At 39.8% G+C, this 16,495-nt stretch overlaps 1 protein-coding gene across 4 annotated transcripts in view; it reads right to left on the reverse strand.

The window, feature by feature from the left end:
* LOC133620350 (potassium channel subfamily T member 1-like) overlaps positions 1–16,495 on the reverse strand; it is a 289,334-nt gene that overhangs the window by 242,474 nt on the left and 30,365 nt on the right. For all 4 annotated transcript variants that reach the window (XM_061981789.1, XM_061981785.1, XM_061981788.1 and 1 more), the window contains exons 2-3: positions 10,381–10,429; positions 7,448–7,618 (exon numbers count right to left, since the gene is read on the reverse strand). In XM_061981789.1, the coding sequence (XP_061837773.1) occupies positions 7,448–7,618; positions 10,381–10,429 (220 nt within the window). The remainder of the gene's footprint in view (positions 1–7,447; positions 7,619–10,380; positions 10,430–16,495) is intronic.

Raw genomic sequence — 16,495 nt, forward strand, 5'->3', positions numbered from 1 at the left:
CCTGAGTGCTGTGTCCCCTCAGCTGTGGCTGATTGGCACCTGGCCACACCTGGTGTCAATTAGCCAGCTGCTATTTAAACCTGCCTTCTCCTCCAGTCATTGCTGGATTATTGTCGTTCCTACCTGTCGTGTCGTTGTTTGCTGTATGCTGTCGTTGCTAGCTGTGTGCGTTAAGCTATTCCCTGGATCCTGACTCCTGTTCCTGCTTCCTGGTTTCTGGTTCGTGTTTTCCTTTCTTATTTTTGAACATTAAAACCATGTTTCCTTGTACCAAGCCTGCTGCCATCTCTGCATCTTGGGGTTCGTCAACAACACACCTTGACACATGTAACTCATTCCTTTACAGAATAAACACATTTGAAAAAACAAGGCAACTGTACTTATTTGCACAAAAGTGTTAACATTGTATTTCCATGGCATATTGCATTGTAACTAGTTCCACTGCAGTTTCTATCCTGTTCTTACCTTATCTCATCTCATACTGTAAGTGTGTTGATGTGTGTGCACATGAAAAACATAATACATGAACATAATGAACAGAGTTGTACTTTTTAGATGTCAGGGCCCTATGCAATATGTACACATATTCTTAATATAGTATACATTTTAACTGACCTTTATTTGACTATGTTTGTCTTTTTGTAGGTGGCTAAAATACGTGGTGCTGCTGACCACCGTCTAACGTTACGTTACTGTGTGTGATACATTAACTAACGTAATGTTACTGTGTGTGATACATTGACTAACGTTACTGTGTGTGATACATTGACTAACGTAACGTTATGTGTAGGTACCTCATGCAACCCTGCTTAAAAAAAAATCACTTGACAAAAAGCATGAATAAGGTAGCGAACTGCAGTGGACGCAACAGATTGCCGTGTTTGCAATGACGTTATAACCATAGACCTCTTATAAGTGGACGCAGCATTGGTTGCTGTGACGTGAGCAATTTGGCCGCCATCTTGAAGTGGTGATGAGGAGCCGGCGAGCAGCCTAAACTGACAGTTGACAGGTAGAAAACAAAGATGGTGTTCAGCGTTTTCCTGCTCAAATGAGCGGACTGTTGAAAATAGGAATTGGGGGATTACTTTTCACAAGTAAGATTTAACATTAACGTACTATTGGTTGTATTTTATGAAAATAATATTACCACAGAGTTGAGAATGAGCAAAGATCTTCAATATTTGTATGTGAAAATCACAAAGAAATCTTCTGGTGGAGGATGACGCCCCTACAGGGGTTTGGTTTACAAACTTTCAGCCCTACCTAAAACAAAATTCACCAGCCGCCAATGATTATGATGCATTCTCATTTTAGGCAAAGTATAAGACAATACTTTCTTAACAGTATAATTGTAACCAGGAATAAGTCTTCAAGTAACAATATTCAAATACTAACATTGTTGGGTAAAACAGAATTTGGTTTTATTCTGAATCCAGTGAAACAGATTGGTGGTTTTAGCTGATATAAAGACTTTCAGGTGTTTATATATGTTTAAGTATTTGGCAGACGCTTTTATCCAAAAAGACTTACATAAAAAAATACATATAAAACAATCACTGCAAACATTAACATTTAAGGGAAGAATGTAATAGACAATATCAATACAAAGTGTCAAGACAGAATAAAGTCTCTGCTGCTGCAGCAACAGAGATACAGTCTATAGGTCCCTAAGATATATAGATATCTAATGTATTCATACATTGTTTATGTATGATATACGCATGTGTATATATAAACTAATCATATTGTTTCTTCAATTTAAAAATAGCTCACTGTTTGTTTCCCCCTTCTCTGGGATTATATTCCCAGTTTTGATCTCGGACATCTGGTCACTTATAGCATATAAAAATATTATATTACTGTTAAGCAAACTATGAATAATAAAACACGCCAAAACATGTGTCTGTTATCATAGCTACACGTATGACAAAAAAGGGGGTGAAAATCAGTGGTATTCAGTGAGGTAAGATGAATTAAATGCGCTGACAGTTCATTGCTCCTGCCAAATGAATTGCACTGAGTGGAGCGGATCACCACTCCAAGATGGCGGCCACGCGTCTCGTCTGCGCTAGTAGGCAGTAGCGCTCCATGCTGCGTCTACTTATAAGATGTCTATGGTTATAACTTTAGCAGTGAGTTTGCAGCCTCACTGATTTAACTACACAGCAAATAAAAGTCACGTTACTTAGCCAATAAACGTTATCTTACATTCAAAACTTACCCTTCTTTGTGCAACTTCTAATGTCGAACGAAGCTGGAAGTTGTTGCGTCTCCGTCTGTAATATTCGAACTGCGTGATTTGAATACGGCAATTCGTTTTTTGTTGACCAAGTCGTAGTTTTTATACCCGAACGAAACCAACTTTGGCATAATTGTTTCTCACTGGCACGTTGTTTGACAACTCTTGGTCGGTGGTTCTCCTGCAATTTGATTGGATGGATGCTGTGTGATGAAAACAACGTAGATCTAATTTGATTGGCTATTGTACTGAGAGCACACCAGCTGACAGGAACAACACGCTGATCGACACAGACGAAGAAAATGAAAAATACGGAGCGCTCCCAAATAACTTTTTAAGCTTTGGATTTTGGGGAAAGTGGCAAGTCATGTCAAGTCAAAAGGCTCAAGTCCAAGTGAAGTCACAAGTCATTGATGTTAAAGTCTAAGTCGAGTTGCAAGTCTCTTTACATTTTGTCAAGTCGTGTCTAAAGTCATCAAATTCATGACTCGAGTCTGACTCGAGTCCAAGTCCTGTGACTCGAGTCCACACCTCTGGTATTTGGGATCTGCATAAGTCCTGAAAATGTGCGCGCGTCTGCCTTTGTAGTCCGTGCCGACTACGTAGTCGATAATCTTCTTCTTTTTCTCTATCTTCTTGTTATGGGACATTCATCCTCCACTGTTGCCATTTCTAATATAAAGTAGTGTAAAGTCCTTACTTATATCTGCCAGTAAACTCACCATGTAAGCACTAAAACATACCGTTGTAGTGAGTTTACATTATTCACCCAAGGAACTTTAGTTATTAGAGTTCCGGTCGGACGTTTTTTCACGGGACACATTTCCGGCGTTGTTGTTTACGGATGAGGAGATGCTGCTCCGTTATTGATTGAAGTGAAGTCTGAATGTCATTAAAACAGTTAGCGCCATCTTTTGACACTTCTTCCACACCCGTCCTTGCACGCTACACCGCTACAACAAAGATGGCGGGGAGAAGACGCTGTCGAAGGTGAGCCACGTAAATTATACTGGTGCGCCCTATGGTCCGGAACATACGGTACATCTCCTGACCTCGACAAAATCCACACCAAACTGTCATCATGGGGACGGCGTGGCGAAGTTGGGAGAGTGGCCGTGCCAGCAATCTGAGGGTTACTGGTTCAATCCCCACCTTCTACCATCCTAGTCACGTCTGTTGTGTCCTTGAGCAAGACACTTCACCCTTGCTCCTGATGGGACTGGTTAGCGCCGTGCATGGCAGCTCCCGCCATCAGTGTGTGAATGGGTGAATGTGTGTGTGTGAATGGGTTAATGTGGAAAATAGTGTCAAAGCGCTTTGAGTTCCTTAAAACGGTAGAAAAGAGCTATACAAGTAAGACCCATTTACCATTTACCATCATCGTGCTATATAACATGGAGAATGCGCAAAAAGTGATATGTATTACTGATGCTCATATTTCCGGGGGCTCGTGAATGCAACCTCGCTTGCATAACTGTCATTGGTGCGTTAGAAGGAAGTGTGTTCACGTCACCTCCTTTTACGACCTAGCCTTGTGACGTCATGTTCTGTGATGTTTGAATGTTTTGTAAAGCAAAATAGCGTACTTAGGAGTAAAAGGGAATAATAATATAAACATGAGTTTAAAAATAAAACAGTATTCACTCCTCTGTCATTGCAATGAATGACACACAGGGGCATCACTGAGTCCCATCAGGTTTTGTTTGATATACTTTGAATGTCTTTTTGTAAACAAGACACTTACTGCAACTTAAATATATATCTGCACCCTGACAACAGGTAGACAGTATTGTAAAAAGATGTATTTGATGTAAATAAAAGATTGGTTTCTCCTCCATTCAAGGCTGCTGAGCACATCCTTCAGTCTCCTGTAGGATTTCAAAAAAAAATACTGTATTCTTAAGCAAGGTTTGTTTTGTATGTCGTCTTTTATATAATATTGTTATTCAAATGAAGACTACAAAAAAGAAAACTATGGTGACAGTATGCACGAAATCCTAACTTACAAGACTATACTTGTACAATATTACCACTATTACATTATATTACTTGTTCAATATCACTATTACATTTACCTTACATTACTTGTACAATATCACTACTATTACATTACGTACATTACATTATATTACTTGTACAATATCACTACTATTACATTACTTACATTATATTACTTGTACAATATCACTACTATTACATTACTTACATTATATTACTTGTAAAGTATCACTACTATTACATTTACATTATATTACTTAACTAATAACTCGAGTAATTAGATTGTATTTTTTTATTATTATTTTTTTTTTATGACATTTTGCCTCGTTTATTAGTCAAAGCTCACATTTCGCACAGACTGTTCAGGTATTGCACAGCAGGTTTAAGTCAGATCATACGCCCCCTGCACTGCACAACACCGCTCCTTTAAATATGCTTGAGTTTAGAAAACCTTTTCACCGACATAACTGGCAATGGCAGACGGCGCAGAAAGCAGAGGACAAGAGCCATAGCAAAAAAAGGGAATTAAGAAGCGACAAAAGTTGTCTAAGGTGTGGGAACACTTCACACTCAAATCTAAGGAAAACGCAGTCGTATGCAAACATTGCAAAGTGGGCTGTTCCATGCTGCAGCACCTGTCGAGAAAGCATCCAATTGAGGGACGTCTGGAGGCCAGGTAAGTCATCTATTATCAAATGTAAACGCAAAAGTTATGTTAGTAAAATAAATGTTGTGATAACCAGGATGTGTTCTCTCACTCCCGCGATGTCATCAAATGCCGCCAAAAGGTGTTGAAAACTAACAACACTAAACGAGCTGTCGTGTTCGATTAGCCTTTCATTAGTAACCACGCGAAAGTACTCATGCTATTTTATTCGGGTTATTCAAGTCATGCAACCACATGCTACTTGGATAGCTTGCACTTGTACCCACTATAGTCTCTATAGCATAGGCGCCGATCTACATTTCTGCCAGTGGGTGCTCGGACGGCCAGTAAATCTGACGCTACTTTTCTGGGAACGCGCGGTTTTTGCTTGGTGGTGACTCACCACTGGTTGCACATTTCAAATGCAGTATAAAAGAAACTACCTAGTCCACTTTTTATGTTTTATATAATGAAAACTGTTCTTATTGTTTTATTTTTGATACTAAGAATATAGTTTTATTTTAACTTTCTCAGGAAATATTAATTTTGAACTAATTTTATAAATGTGTTTTCAACACAAACATGTTATGATGGCAACATTAACATTAATTACTATTTTGCATGCAAAGAATGCAATGAACTGTATTGCATTCTTAAAATTTAAAACTGTTGTCATTAAGTGGTTTGTCTTTTTATAATGTTTATGTATTGTTGGCAGGTTGAAAACAGCTCAGCGGATTTGCGTGGAGAAACCAATAGTTATACGGCACCGTATAATCATCAAAAACGCAGAAGAGACAAAAACTTTGTTTATGCGGTCACACCAGACAGCACATAGGGCTGTGAGCGCACTTGTTTTTATTAGCACACACAAATTGGCACAATCAACCACGGACGCATTTCAGCTGTGCGTGTCAGCCCTCAATAATGAAAACAGGCGTTTTTTGGAAATAAAAGACAATTAGGCCAAACGCAATTATTGAGGGCACATCTTAACATCCCATCCATCCATCCATTTTCTACCGCTTATTCCCTTTGGGGTCGCGGGGGGCGCTGGAGCCTATCTCAGCTACAATCGGGCGGAAGGCGGGGTACACCCTGGACAAGTCGCCACCTCATCGCAGGGCCAACACAGATAGACAGACAACATTCACACTCACATTCACACACTAGGGCCAATTTAGTGTTGCCATTCAACTTATCCCCAGGTGCATGTCTTTGGAAGTGGGAGGAAGCCGGAGTACCCGGAGGGAACCCACGCAGTCACGGGGAGGACATGCAAACTTCACACAGAAAGATCCCGAGCCCGGGATTGAACCCAGGACTACTCAGGACCTTCGTATTGTGAGGCAGATGCACTAACCCCTCTTCCACCGTGATGCCTATCTTAACATCCATCCATCCATTTTCTACCGCTTGTCCATTTATAGTTAAACCTTAATTAAGCAAAAATATTGCTCCGGCCCGGCTGCACCAAATAATAATATAAATCCATTTAAAAAAGTCAAAATACAAATAAGGCAACAAGAGAAGTATCCCACACTTCTCTTTTAAAAGTAAATTTGTACAGCTGATATGGGCATCTACATCAACTATAAGATTTGCCTGAGAAGCTGGACAGGACAAAAAAAACAAAAAAACAAATTAAGCAAAAATATGATTTATTCGAATACTCGATTAATCGATCAAGATATTCGATAGAATACTCGATTACTAAAATATTCGATAGCGGCAGCTCTAACTACTGTTGTATTATTTATATTATATTACTTGTACAATATCACTACTATTACATTACATACATTATATTACTTGTACAATATTAATACTATTAAAAACATTATATTACATGTACAATATCACTACCATTACATTATTTACATTATATTACTTGTACAATTTCACTACTATTACATTGCATACATTATATTACTTACGTTATGTGTACAATATTACCACAATGCACTTGTGGCAAGTTGCTGAGTCTGCATTAATTCAGCACTAAAGTGAAGCAGAGATAGCTTCTTCTTTTTTCACTTTGGTTCCCACCGTTTACGAGTCTTCAGTGCCCATCCCTAGTCACCGCAAGTCAAAGAAAAAGCCAAACTCACAATTCATCTGTGCATTCTGAGGTCTCATGAGACAATAGTTCAAGTTTTGTGGGAGTTCAGGGAACTTTTTTGATTGAATCGTACAACCTCAGGAACATTTGTGGTTCTACTGCATGCTAACTTCAAGAAAAAAGTGCTTCTCTTCCAAAGTTGTGCTAATCTGCCTGATGGCGTCAAAGCAATAGAAAGTCTACGGTCCATTTGGTCTGCGGCAGGATCGAAATGGTCCTTCCCAGCATCATTTCAGCACCATGGAGAGAGACCTAGTACATTCTTCCTCCTCAGAGGCATCCTATAACATCTGCTTCTCAAACCACAGCAATCATTTACTCCTTTGTACAGTACACACACACACATACACACACACACACACACATGCACACGCACACGCACACAGGCTTTAAAGAAACATCCCCGGGCGGCGTCTGTCACAAGAGCTTTTCACGCTACCTGTCATCGTTCTGAAAGGTCTGGTCGCCCAGCAGGAGGTCCCTGAAGCGGTAGCGAGGTGGAAGGGGAGGCACCTCCGTGTCCACTTCTGCCATCTTCAGAGCCGAGATGTCCAGGATAACGCCCGAGTTGCTGCTGTTGTTCCTCTGCAGGGACTCGGTGGAGGGCCTGCTGGGAGGACACAAAAGAAACATGAGGAAAAATACATGAGAATATTTAAAAAGTCAGTAAATATGTCCCTGGACACATGAGGACTTCGAGTATGATCCTGTAACTACTTGGTATCGGATCGATACCTAAATGTGTGGTATCATCCAAAACTAATGTAATGTATCAAAGAAGAGAAGAATAAGTGATTATTACATTTTAACAGAAGTGTAGATAGAACATGTTAAAACAGAAAATAAGCAGATATTAACAGTAACTGTATAATGTATTTATATTATTCACATGTGAATAATACTGTATAATAGACTGTATTTATGTTATTAACATGTGAATAATGCTGTATAATAGACTGTATTTATATTATTCACATGCAAAAAAATACCTAAGTGTTTATTGTCTATTGTGAGCGAACTGTGGTGCTGAATTTCCCCCAGGGATCAATAAAGTACTTTCTATTCTATTCTATTCCATTCTAACTGAACAAGTAGATTAATAATCTATTTTTACAGTTTGTCCCTCATATTGTAGACAAAATAATAGGGAGATAAATGACACAATATGTTACTGCATACGTCAGCAGACTAATTAGGAGTCTTTGTTTGTTTACGTACTACTAAAAGACAAGTTGTCTAGTATGTTCACTATTTTATTTAAGGACTAAATTACAATAATACACATATGTTTCATGTACCCTAAGATTGTTTGTTACAATAAAGACAATAATGAAATTTTTTTGTGGTTCCCTTTATTTAGAAAAGTACAGAAAAGTATCCAAATATATTTTGGTACCGGTACTAAAATATTGGTATCGGGACAACCGCAGTTCAGGCATATGTGGAAATTGTCACCTTTACACAAAAATCCTTATTCTATTCATTTTAATGACTCAATTCTCAAAAGTTGTATTTGTCTTGCAATTTTTGGCCTGTCAGTGTTCCTAATATTAATGCTAATAAAACCCAATTTAGCAAAAGTAATTACATCACGTGTGCATAATGCAATAAATCAAAACATGAATCAAATGTACAGAGACTGATGTGATGTACAAACCACGTTTCCATATGAGTTGGGAAATTGTATTAGATGTAAATATAAACGGAATACAATGATTTGCAAATCATTTTCAACCCATATTCAGTTGAATATGCTACAAAGACAACATATTTGGTGTTCAAACTGATAAGCATTTTTTTTTTTTGCAAATAATCATTCACTTTAGAATTTGATGCCAGCAACCCGTGACAAAGAAGTTGGGAAAGGTGGCAATAAATACTGATAAAGTCGAGGAATGCTCATCAAACACTTATTTGGAACATCCCACAGGTGAACAGGCAAATTGGGAACAGGTGGGTGCCATGATTGGGTGTAAAAGTAGATTCCATGAAATACTCAGTCATTCACAAACAAGGATGGGGCGAGGGTCACCACTTTGTCAACAAATGCGTGTGCAAATTGTTGAACAGTTTAAGAAAAACCTTTCTCAACCAGCTATTGCAAGGAATTTTGGGATTTCACCATCTATGGTCCGTAATATCATCAAAGGGTTCAGAGAATCTGGAGAAATCACTGCATGTAAGCAGCTAAGCCCGTGACCTTCAATCCATCAGACTGTACTGCATCAACAAGCGACATCAGTGTGTAAAGGATATCACCACATGGGCTCAGGAACACTTCAGAAACCCACTGTCAGTAACTACAGTTGGTCGCTACATCTGTAAGTGCAAGTTAAAACTCTCCTATGCAAGGCGAAAACTGTTTATCAACAACACCCAGAAACGCCGTCGGCTTCGCTGGGCCTGAGCTCATCTAAGATGGACTGATACAAAGTGGAAAAGTGTTCTGTGGTCTGACGAGTCCACATTTCAAATTGTTTTTGGAAACTGTGGACGTCGTGTCTTCCGGACCAAAGAGGAAAAGAACCATCCGGATTGTTATAGGCGCAAAGTTGAAAAACCAGCATCTGTGATGGTATGGGGGTGTATAAGTGCCCAAGACATGGGTAACTTACACATCTGTGAAGGCGCCATTAATGCTGAAAGGTACATACAGGTTTTGGAGCAACATATGTTGCCATCCAAGCAAGGTTACCATGGACGCCCCTGCTTATTTCAGCAAGGCAATGCAAGGCCACGTGTTACATCAACGTGGCTTCATAGTAAAAGAGTGCGGGTACTAGACTGGCCTGCCTGTAGTCCAGACCTGTCTCCCATTGAAAATGTGTGGCGCATTATGAAGCCTAAAATACCACAACGGAGACCCACGGACTGTTGAACAACTTAAGCTGTACATCAAGCAAGAATGGGAAAGAATTCCACCTGAGAAGCTTAAAAAATGTGTCTCCTCAGTTCCCAAACATTTACTGAGTGTTGTTAAAAGGAAAGGCCATGTAACACAGTGGTGAACATGCCCTTTCCCAACTACTTCGGCACGTGTTGCAGCCATGAAATTCTAAGTTAATTATTATTTGCAAAAAAAAAAAAGTTGATGAGCTTGAACATCAAATATGTTGTCTTTGTAGCATATTCAACTGAATATGGGTTGAAAAGGATTTGCAAATCATTGTATTCCGTTTATATTTACATCTAACACAATTTCCCAACTCATATGGAAATGGGGTTTGTAGCATAAATAGTTGAAAACAACAGAGTGAAAGTAGAGAAGCTAAAGATACTAGAGTGGTGGTTATGTCACACAGCCTAATACTGTTATGAGTATGTTCTTTGTGGTAAACATGATTAGAAATTGAAGCGCTTCGGGGAAATTACCTGTCGCCATGGGAACTCGATGATCGGCGTGGAGGGCTCATGGCTGCCTCTGGTGGAGCATTCAGTGAGGGAAAGAGAGAGATGAAGTTATTAAACATGCACCTATTTAAGAAAGTCCATGTAATACGATCACAACTGCTGCTCCTGCAAGCGAACCTCTGAGCTCAGCTGTATTATTGCAGCAAACCAATTTAATATCCATGTGCTGAACCTTTATTACCTTTTCCACTTATGTTTCCTTTGCTATTACTTTTAAAGTGGAATAACAATAATCCTCAGCTCACTGGAGAGCAACGTTCCCTCGAAGGTGCACACCTGTGCAATTGTGCACCGCTCACGCCTCCTCGACGCCACGCACAAAATCAAATAAAAATCAAGCGCATAACAATTTTCAATGTAAGTGAGAAAACAGTTTTCGTCAGCACTGTTCAATTATTGTAACGTCTGCCAAGACGCTTTAAGGAGTACATGAATTCCATCCATCACTTTGTTGAGCAAAACTCTTTATTGTCGGCCACAAACATATGACCAAAACATTGGTAAAAAAATGTCTATCTTGCAAAACTGGTCATTTTCTGCCATAAACACCAGATCAAAACCCACTTTGTCATCTGTCATATCAACAACACCCACTCACTTTTTCCTCACCTGCGCCAACACATGCACATGAGGCACTTAGCCAGTGATGCTTTTACAGCCACACAAAAAGTCGGACAACTCCAACACCGCACATAATGTGTAACTCCAGGTCGTTACACTATGATTTACCAATCAAATGTGTGCTTATTCTAGTGTCATTTATTAAGAATCTTCATTTATAAATATTAATCATGAAATGCTGTTATTATATTAAAGAACTACTAATAAAAATATATATTTTACAAACGGAAAGTTACACATGATCCCATGCTTACGTCTCATTGTGCAACATGTGAATGTTTTAAAGGGACTTAAATGCGATATCTGAAAGGGGTACAAATGATTCCCAAAGCGGCACCTCCACCCAGACACTAGTCCACAGCTCATGAAAAACAATATGTTTTGTTATTGTCATTATAAGTGGGCCAAAACACTTCTATTAAAACATAATCTCATGAAAATTACTGCGGTCATTTGATTAAAATGATAAAACATGTAACTTGTTATTTAGTCAGGTATGGGACAGGTGTGGCCACAGTGTGCACGGCCACAACAGAGAAAACAGTTTTCGTCATCACTGTTCAATTATTGTAATGTCTGTCGAGACGCTTTAAGGACATGAATTCCATCTATCACTTTATTGAGCAACACTCTTTATTGTCGGCCACAAACAAATGACCAAAAACATTTCTATCTAACAAAACTGATAATTTTCTGCCGTACAAACCAGACCAAAACCCACTTTGTCATCTGTCATATCAACAGCACCCGCTCACTCTCTCTCGCCTGCGCCAACACATATGGCACTTAGCCAGTGATGCGCTGACAGCAGGGGTGTCAAACTCATTTTAGCTCAGGGGCCGCGTGGAGGAAAATCTATTCCCAAGTGGGCCGTAATGGTAAAATCATGGCATGATAACTTAAAAATAAAGACAACGGCAATTTTACTTTCAATGTTGGCGTTAACTCACTTTTTGTGTCTTTACGCATTTAAATCAGAAAGGACGCACATTTCCGGAAGTGAGCGCGTACCCGGGACGCAGATTTTTTTTTCTTTTTTACCGACCCTACCTTCTCCGGGTCAAAACTCCAGTTTGCTTGTTTTTTTTAATCAATTATCGCTTTCCGCCGGTGTTTCGTTTTGTTTATATTTGCCGGTGTTGTGCCAAAATGTGATTGCCTGCCAAAAATGTATTTCCTTGGCTGCTAAACCTGAATTGCTTGGCTTGGTCTGTCCACAGCGGAATTACTAAGTGTGAGACAAACACTTCTCTTCCTGGTTATTGTAACGCTACGTGTTTGACATTAGTTAAGACTTTATCGTGTCCAGAAAATGACAGTTTTTCTTTTCTGTGGTATTAATGAGATTAAAAGGATTGTTGATAGTCCCATGTTGATGTAATACAACCTCTTTCTTGTTAGGAAGATACATACAATTGTAACTGTTATTTCTTCCTGTACATAATAAATATCTATAAAGTGTTTGGATGTATTCCTTTATTTAAAATTGTCATTAATTGTAATATTGCCTGGCAAGAAGTGATTCAATGTAATATTTTGATATTTACACATCACTTATTTTACTAGAATAACCTTATGAGCAGTACATACAGTTGTCGTCCAAAGTGTACATACACTTGTAAAGAACATAATGTCATGGCTGTCTTGAGATTCCAATAATTTCTACAACTCTTATTTTTTTGTGATAGAGTGATTGGAGCACATACTTGTTGGTCACAAAGAACATTCATGAAGTTTGCTTCTTTTATGAATATATTATGAGTCTACTGAAAATGTGAGCAAATCTGCTGGGTCAAAAGTATACACACAGCAATGTTAATATTTGCTTACATGTCCCTTGGCCAGTTTCACTGCAATAAGGCGCTTTTGGTAGCCATCCACAAGCTTCTAGCAAGCTTCTGCTTGAATTTTTGACCACTTCTCTTGACAAAATTGGTGCAGTTCAGCTAAATTTGTTGATTTTCTGACATGGACTTGTTTCTTCAGCATTGTCCATACGTTTAAAGGGGAACATTATCACCAGACCTATGTAAGCGTCAATATATACCTTGAGGTTGCAGAAAAAAGACCATATATTTTTTTAACCGATTTCCGAACTCTAAATGGGTGAATTTTGGCGAATTAAACGCCTTTCTAATATTCGCTCTCGGAGCGATGACGTCACAACGTGGCGTCACATCGGGAAGCAATCCACCATTTTCTCAAACACCGAGTCAAATCAGCTCTGTTATTTTCCGTTTTTTCGACTGTTTTCCGTACCTTGGAGACATCATGCCTCGTCGGTGTGTTGTCGGAGGGTGTAACAACACGAACAGGGACGGATTCAAGTTGCACCAGTGGCCCAAAGATGCGAAAGTGGCAAGAAATTGGACGTTTGTTCCGCACACTTTACCGACGAAAGCTATGCTACGACAGAGATGGCAAGAATGTGTGGATATCCTGCGACACTCAAAGCAGATGCATTTCCAACGATAAAGTCAAAGAAATCTGCCGCCAGACCCCCATTGAATCTGCCGGAGTGTGTGAGCAATTCAGGGACAAAGGACCTCGCTAGCACGGCAAGCAATGGCGGCAGTTTGTTCCCGCAGACAAGCGAGCTAAACTCCCCTGGATGTCTTGGCTCACACCGTCCCAAGATGATCAAGAGAAGAATATCGACCCTAGCTTCCCTGGCCTGCTGACATCAACTCCAAAACTGGACAGATCAGCTTTCAGGAAAAGAGCGCGGATGAGGGTATGTCTACAGAATATATTAATTGATGAAAATTGGGCTGTCTGCACTCTCAAAGTGCATGTTGTTGCCAAATGTATTTCATATGCTGTAAACCTAGTTCATAGTTGTTAGTTTCCTTTAATGCCAAACAAACACATAGCAATCGTTGGTTAGAAGGCGATCGCCGAATTCGTCCTCGCTTTCTCCCGTGTCGCTGGCTGTCGTGTCATTTTCGTCGGTTTCGCTTGCATACGGTTCAAACCGATATGGCTCAATAGCTTCAGTTTCTTCTTCAATTTCGTTTTCGCTACCTGCCTCCACACTACAACCATCCGTTTCAATACATTCGTAATCTGTTGAATCGCTTAAGCCACTGAAATCCGAGTCTGAATCCGAGCTAATGTCGCTATAGCTTGCTGTTCTTTCCGCCATGTTTGTTTGTGTTGGCTTCACTATGTGACGTCACAGGAAAATGGACAGGTGTTTATAACAATGGTTAAAATCAGGCACTTTGAAGCTTTTTTTTAGGGATATTCCGTGATGGGTAAAATTTTGAAAAAAACTTCGAAAAATATAATAAGCCACTGGGAACTGATTTTTAATGGTTTTAACCATTCTGAAATTGTGATAATGTCCCCCTTTAAGTTAGGACTTTGGGAAGGCCATTCTAAAACCTAATTCTAGCCTGATTTAGCCATTCCTTTACCACTTTTGACGTGTGTTTGGGGTCATTGTCCTGTTGGAACACCCAACTGTGCCCAAGACCCAACCTAAGGGCTGATGATTTTAGGTTGTCCTGAAGAATTTGGAGGTAATCCTCTTTTTTCATTGTCCCATTTACTCTCTGTAAAGCACCAGTTCCATTGGCAGAAAAACAGGCCCAGAGCATAATACTACCACCACCATGCTTGACGGTAGGTGTGGTGTTCCTGGGATTGAAGGCCTCACCATTTCTCCTCCAAACATATTGCCGGGTATTGTGGCCAAACAGCTCAATTTTTGTTTCATCTGACATCACATGGACAAAGATAAGACCTTCTGGAGGAAGGTTCTGTGGTCAGATGAAACAAAAATTGAGCTGTTTGGCCACAATACACAGCAATATGTTTGGAAGAAAAAAGGTAAGGCCTTTAATCCCAGGAACACCATGTCTACCGTCAAGCACTGCTTCACAGTGTCTTGGCTGAATGAGCAGGTATCTGACACCTTGGTCTCCTTAGACATATCCTCGCTCATCCATGCGAACTGGACACTGGCCGAGAGTTGGTGGGCGGCCGAGGGTGGAGTCGGCTCCCTTGGTTGCTTTGTTGGGTCTGCTCCTGTCTCTGGCCATGCTCCCCCCTCCCCAGCAGATGATGGCGTGGAACCCCGGAGAGGACACCACAGTGCATATGTTTTTGTTTTTTTGTTGTTGTAGTTTTACTTTTGTGGCTGTGTGTAGAAATGGCTGGTTGCATTAGCTCTGCTCTTTTAATGTCTTTAATGTCCTTTGTGTTCTTTGATGTTTCCCTCTTACACACATGTTTATGTGTGCTATGGATAGGATTTTTTCCCCCTTGGCCTCAGTCTGGAACCCATCTCCAGGGGCCCAGGCTCAGACTGAAATGTATGTTTTTTTCCTCATCCGACACCTTCATGAAATGCTGTTATTATATTAAAGAAATACTAATAAAAATATATAATTCACAAAAAGAAAGTTACAGGAATGTACATATGATCCCATGCTTACATCTCATTGTGCAACATGTGAATGTTTTAATGCGAACTAAATGCAATATCTGAAAGGGGTACAAATTATTTCCACAGCAGGACCCCCACCCAGACATACAATAAAAGTATATGTAAAACAATATGTTTTGTTATTGTCATTATAAGTGGGCCAAAACACTTATATTAGAAAATAATCTCATGGAAATGACTGCAAGTCATTTGATTATAATAATAAAACATTGAACTCTGGGACAGGTGTGCACGTCTGATGTCGCTCACATGTGCTCTACTGAATGCTCAGGGAGTTTTTGTGTTTGCTCACACATGACAAATTAGAGGGAATATTGCCGGAGAGTCTGAAGTCCTCATGGATAATAATGCGAGTGTGACCAGTCACCCACGACCCTGAGAATGTGTTTTCTTTCCATCTGAACACGAGGCGATTAATTCTAGTGTGAGCGTGTGTACTTAAGCGGATCCTTGTCAATGTTATTTTACAAAAGGCTTTCCATGGCCAGCCGTGTGGTTTATGCGTCTCGGCACCCTGTTTGGATTCCTCTCTAAAGCCTCCAACAGTGGGAACAATGGCGACGCGTAGCACAACGTGGGCAGCCTTGAGTGCACCTAATAGAGCCTGGGGACACGCTTTTACCATTTCTCTGTGAAAGTACAAACCCTCGGACGACATCAAAGTGCTGGTGATGAACGGTTCAGAGCAGTGTTTCTTAACCATTATTTGGCTGCCAGAAAACATCTGTTCATCAGCTGTGGTTGGAACAGACCACAGCTGTACTCCGGTATAAAACACTTTTGCACCACCTTTGGCAGTAATGACAATCTCAAACAAACAGGAAGTCTGGAGCTTAAGTCATAGAGAAGTTTCTTAGGCGCAAAAATTATTATATTATATTTTCATTTGCACTTAAATTTTATTGACAGTTTAGTTAAGAAACATATTCATTATTACTGTAAATTCTAAACTATAAGCTGCAACTTTTTTTCTACGTTTTGAGCACTGCGGCTTATAAAACG

The sequence above is a fragment of the Nerophis lumbriciformis genome, linkage group LG24 (assembly GCF_033978685.3).
Source record: "Nerophis lumbriciformis linkage group LG24, RoL_Nlum_v2.1, whole genome shotgun sequence".
Classification (NCBI taxonomy): domain Eukaryota; kingdom Metazoa; phylum Chordata; class Actinopteri; order Syngnathiformes; family Syngnathidae; genus Nerophis; species Nerophis lumbriciformis.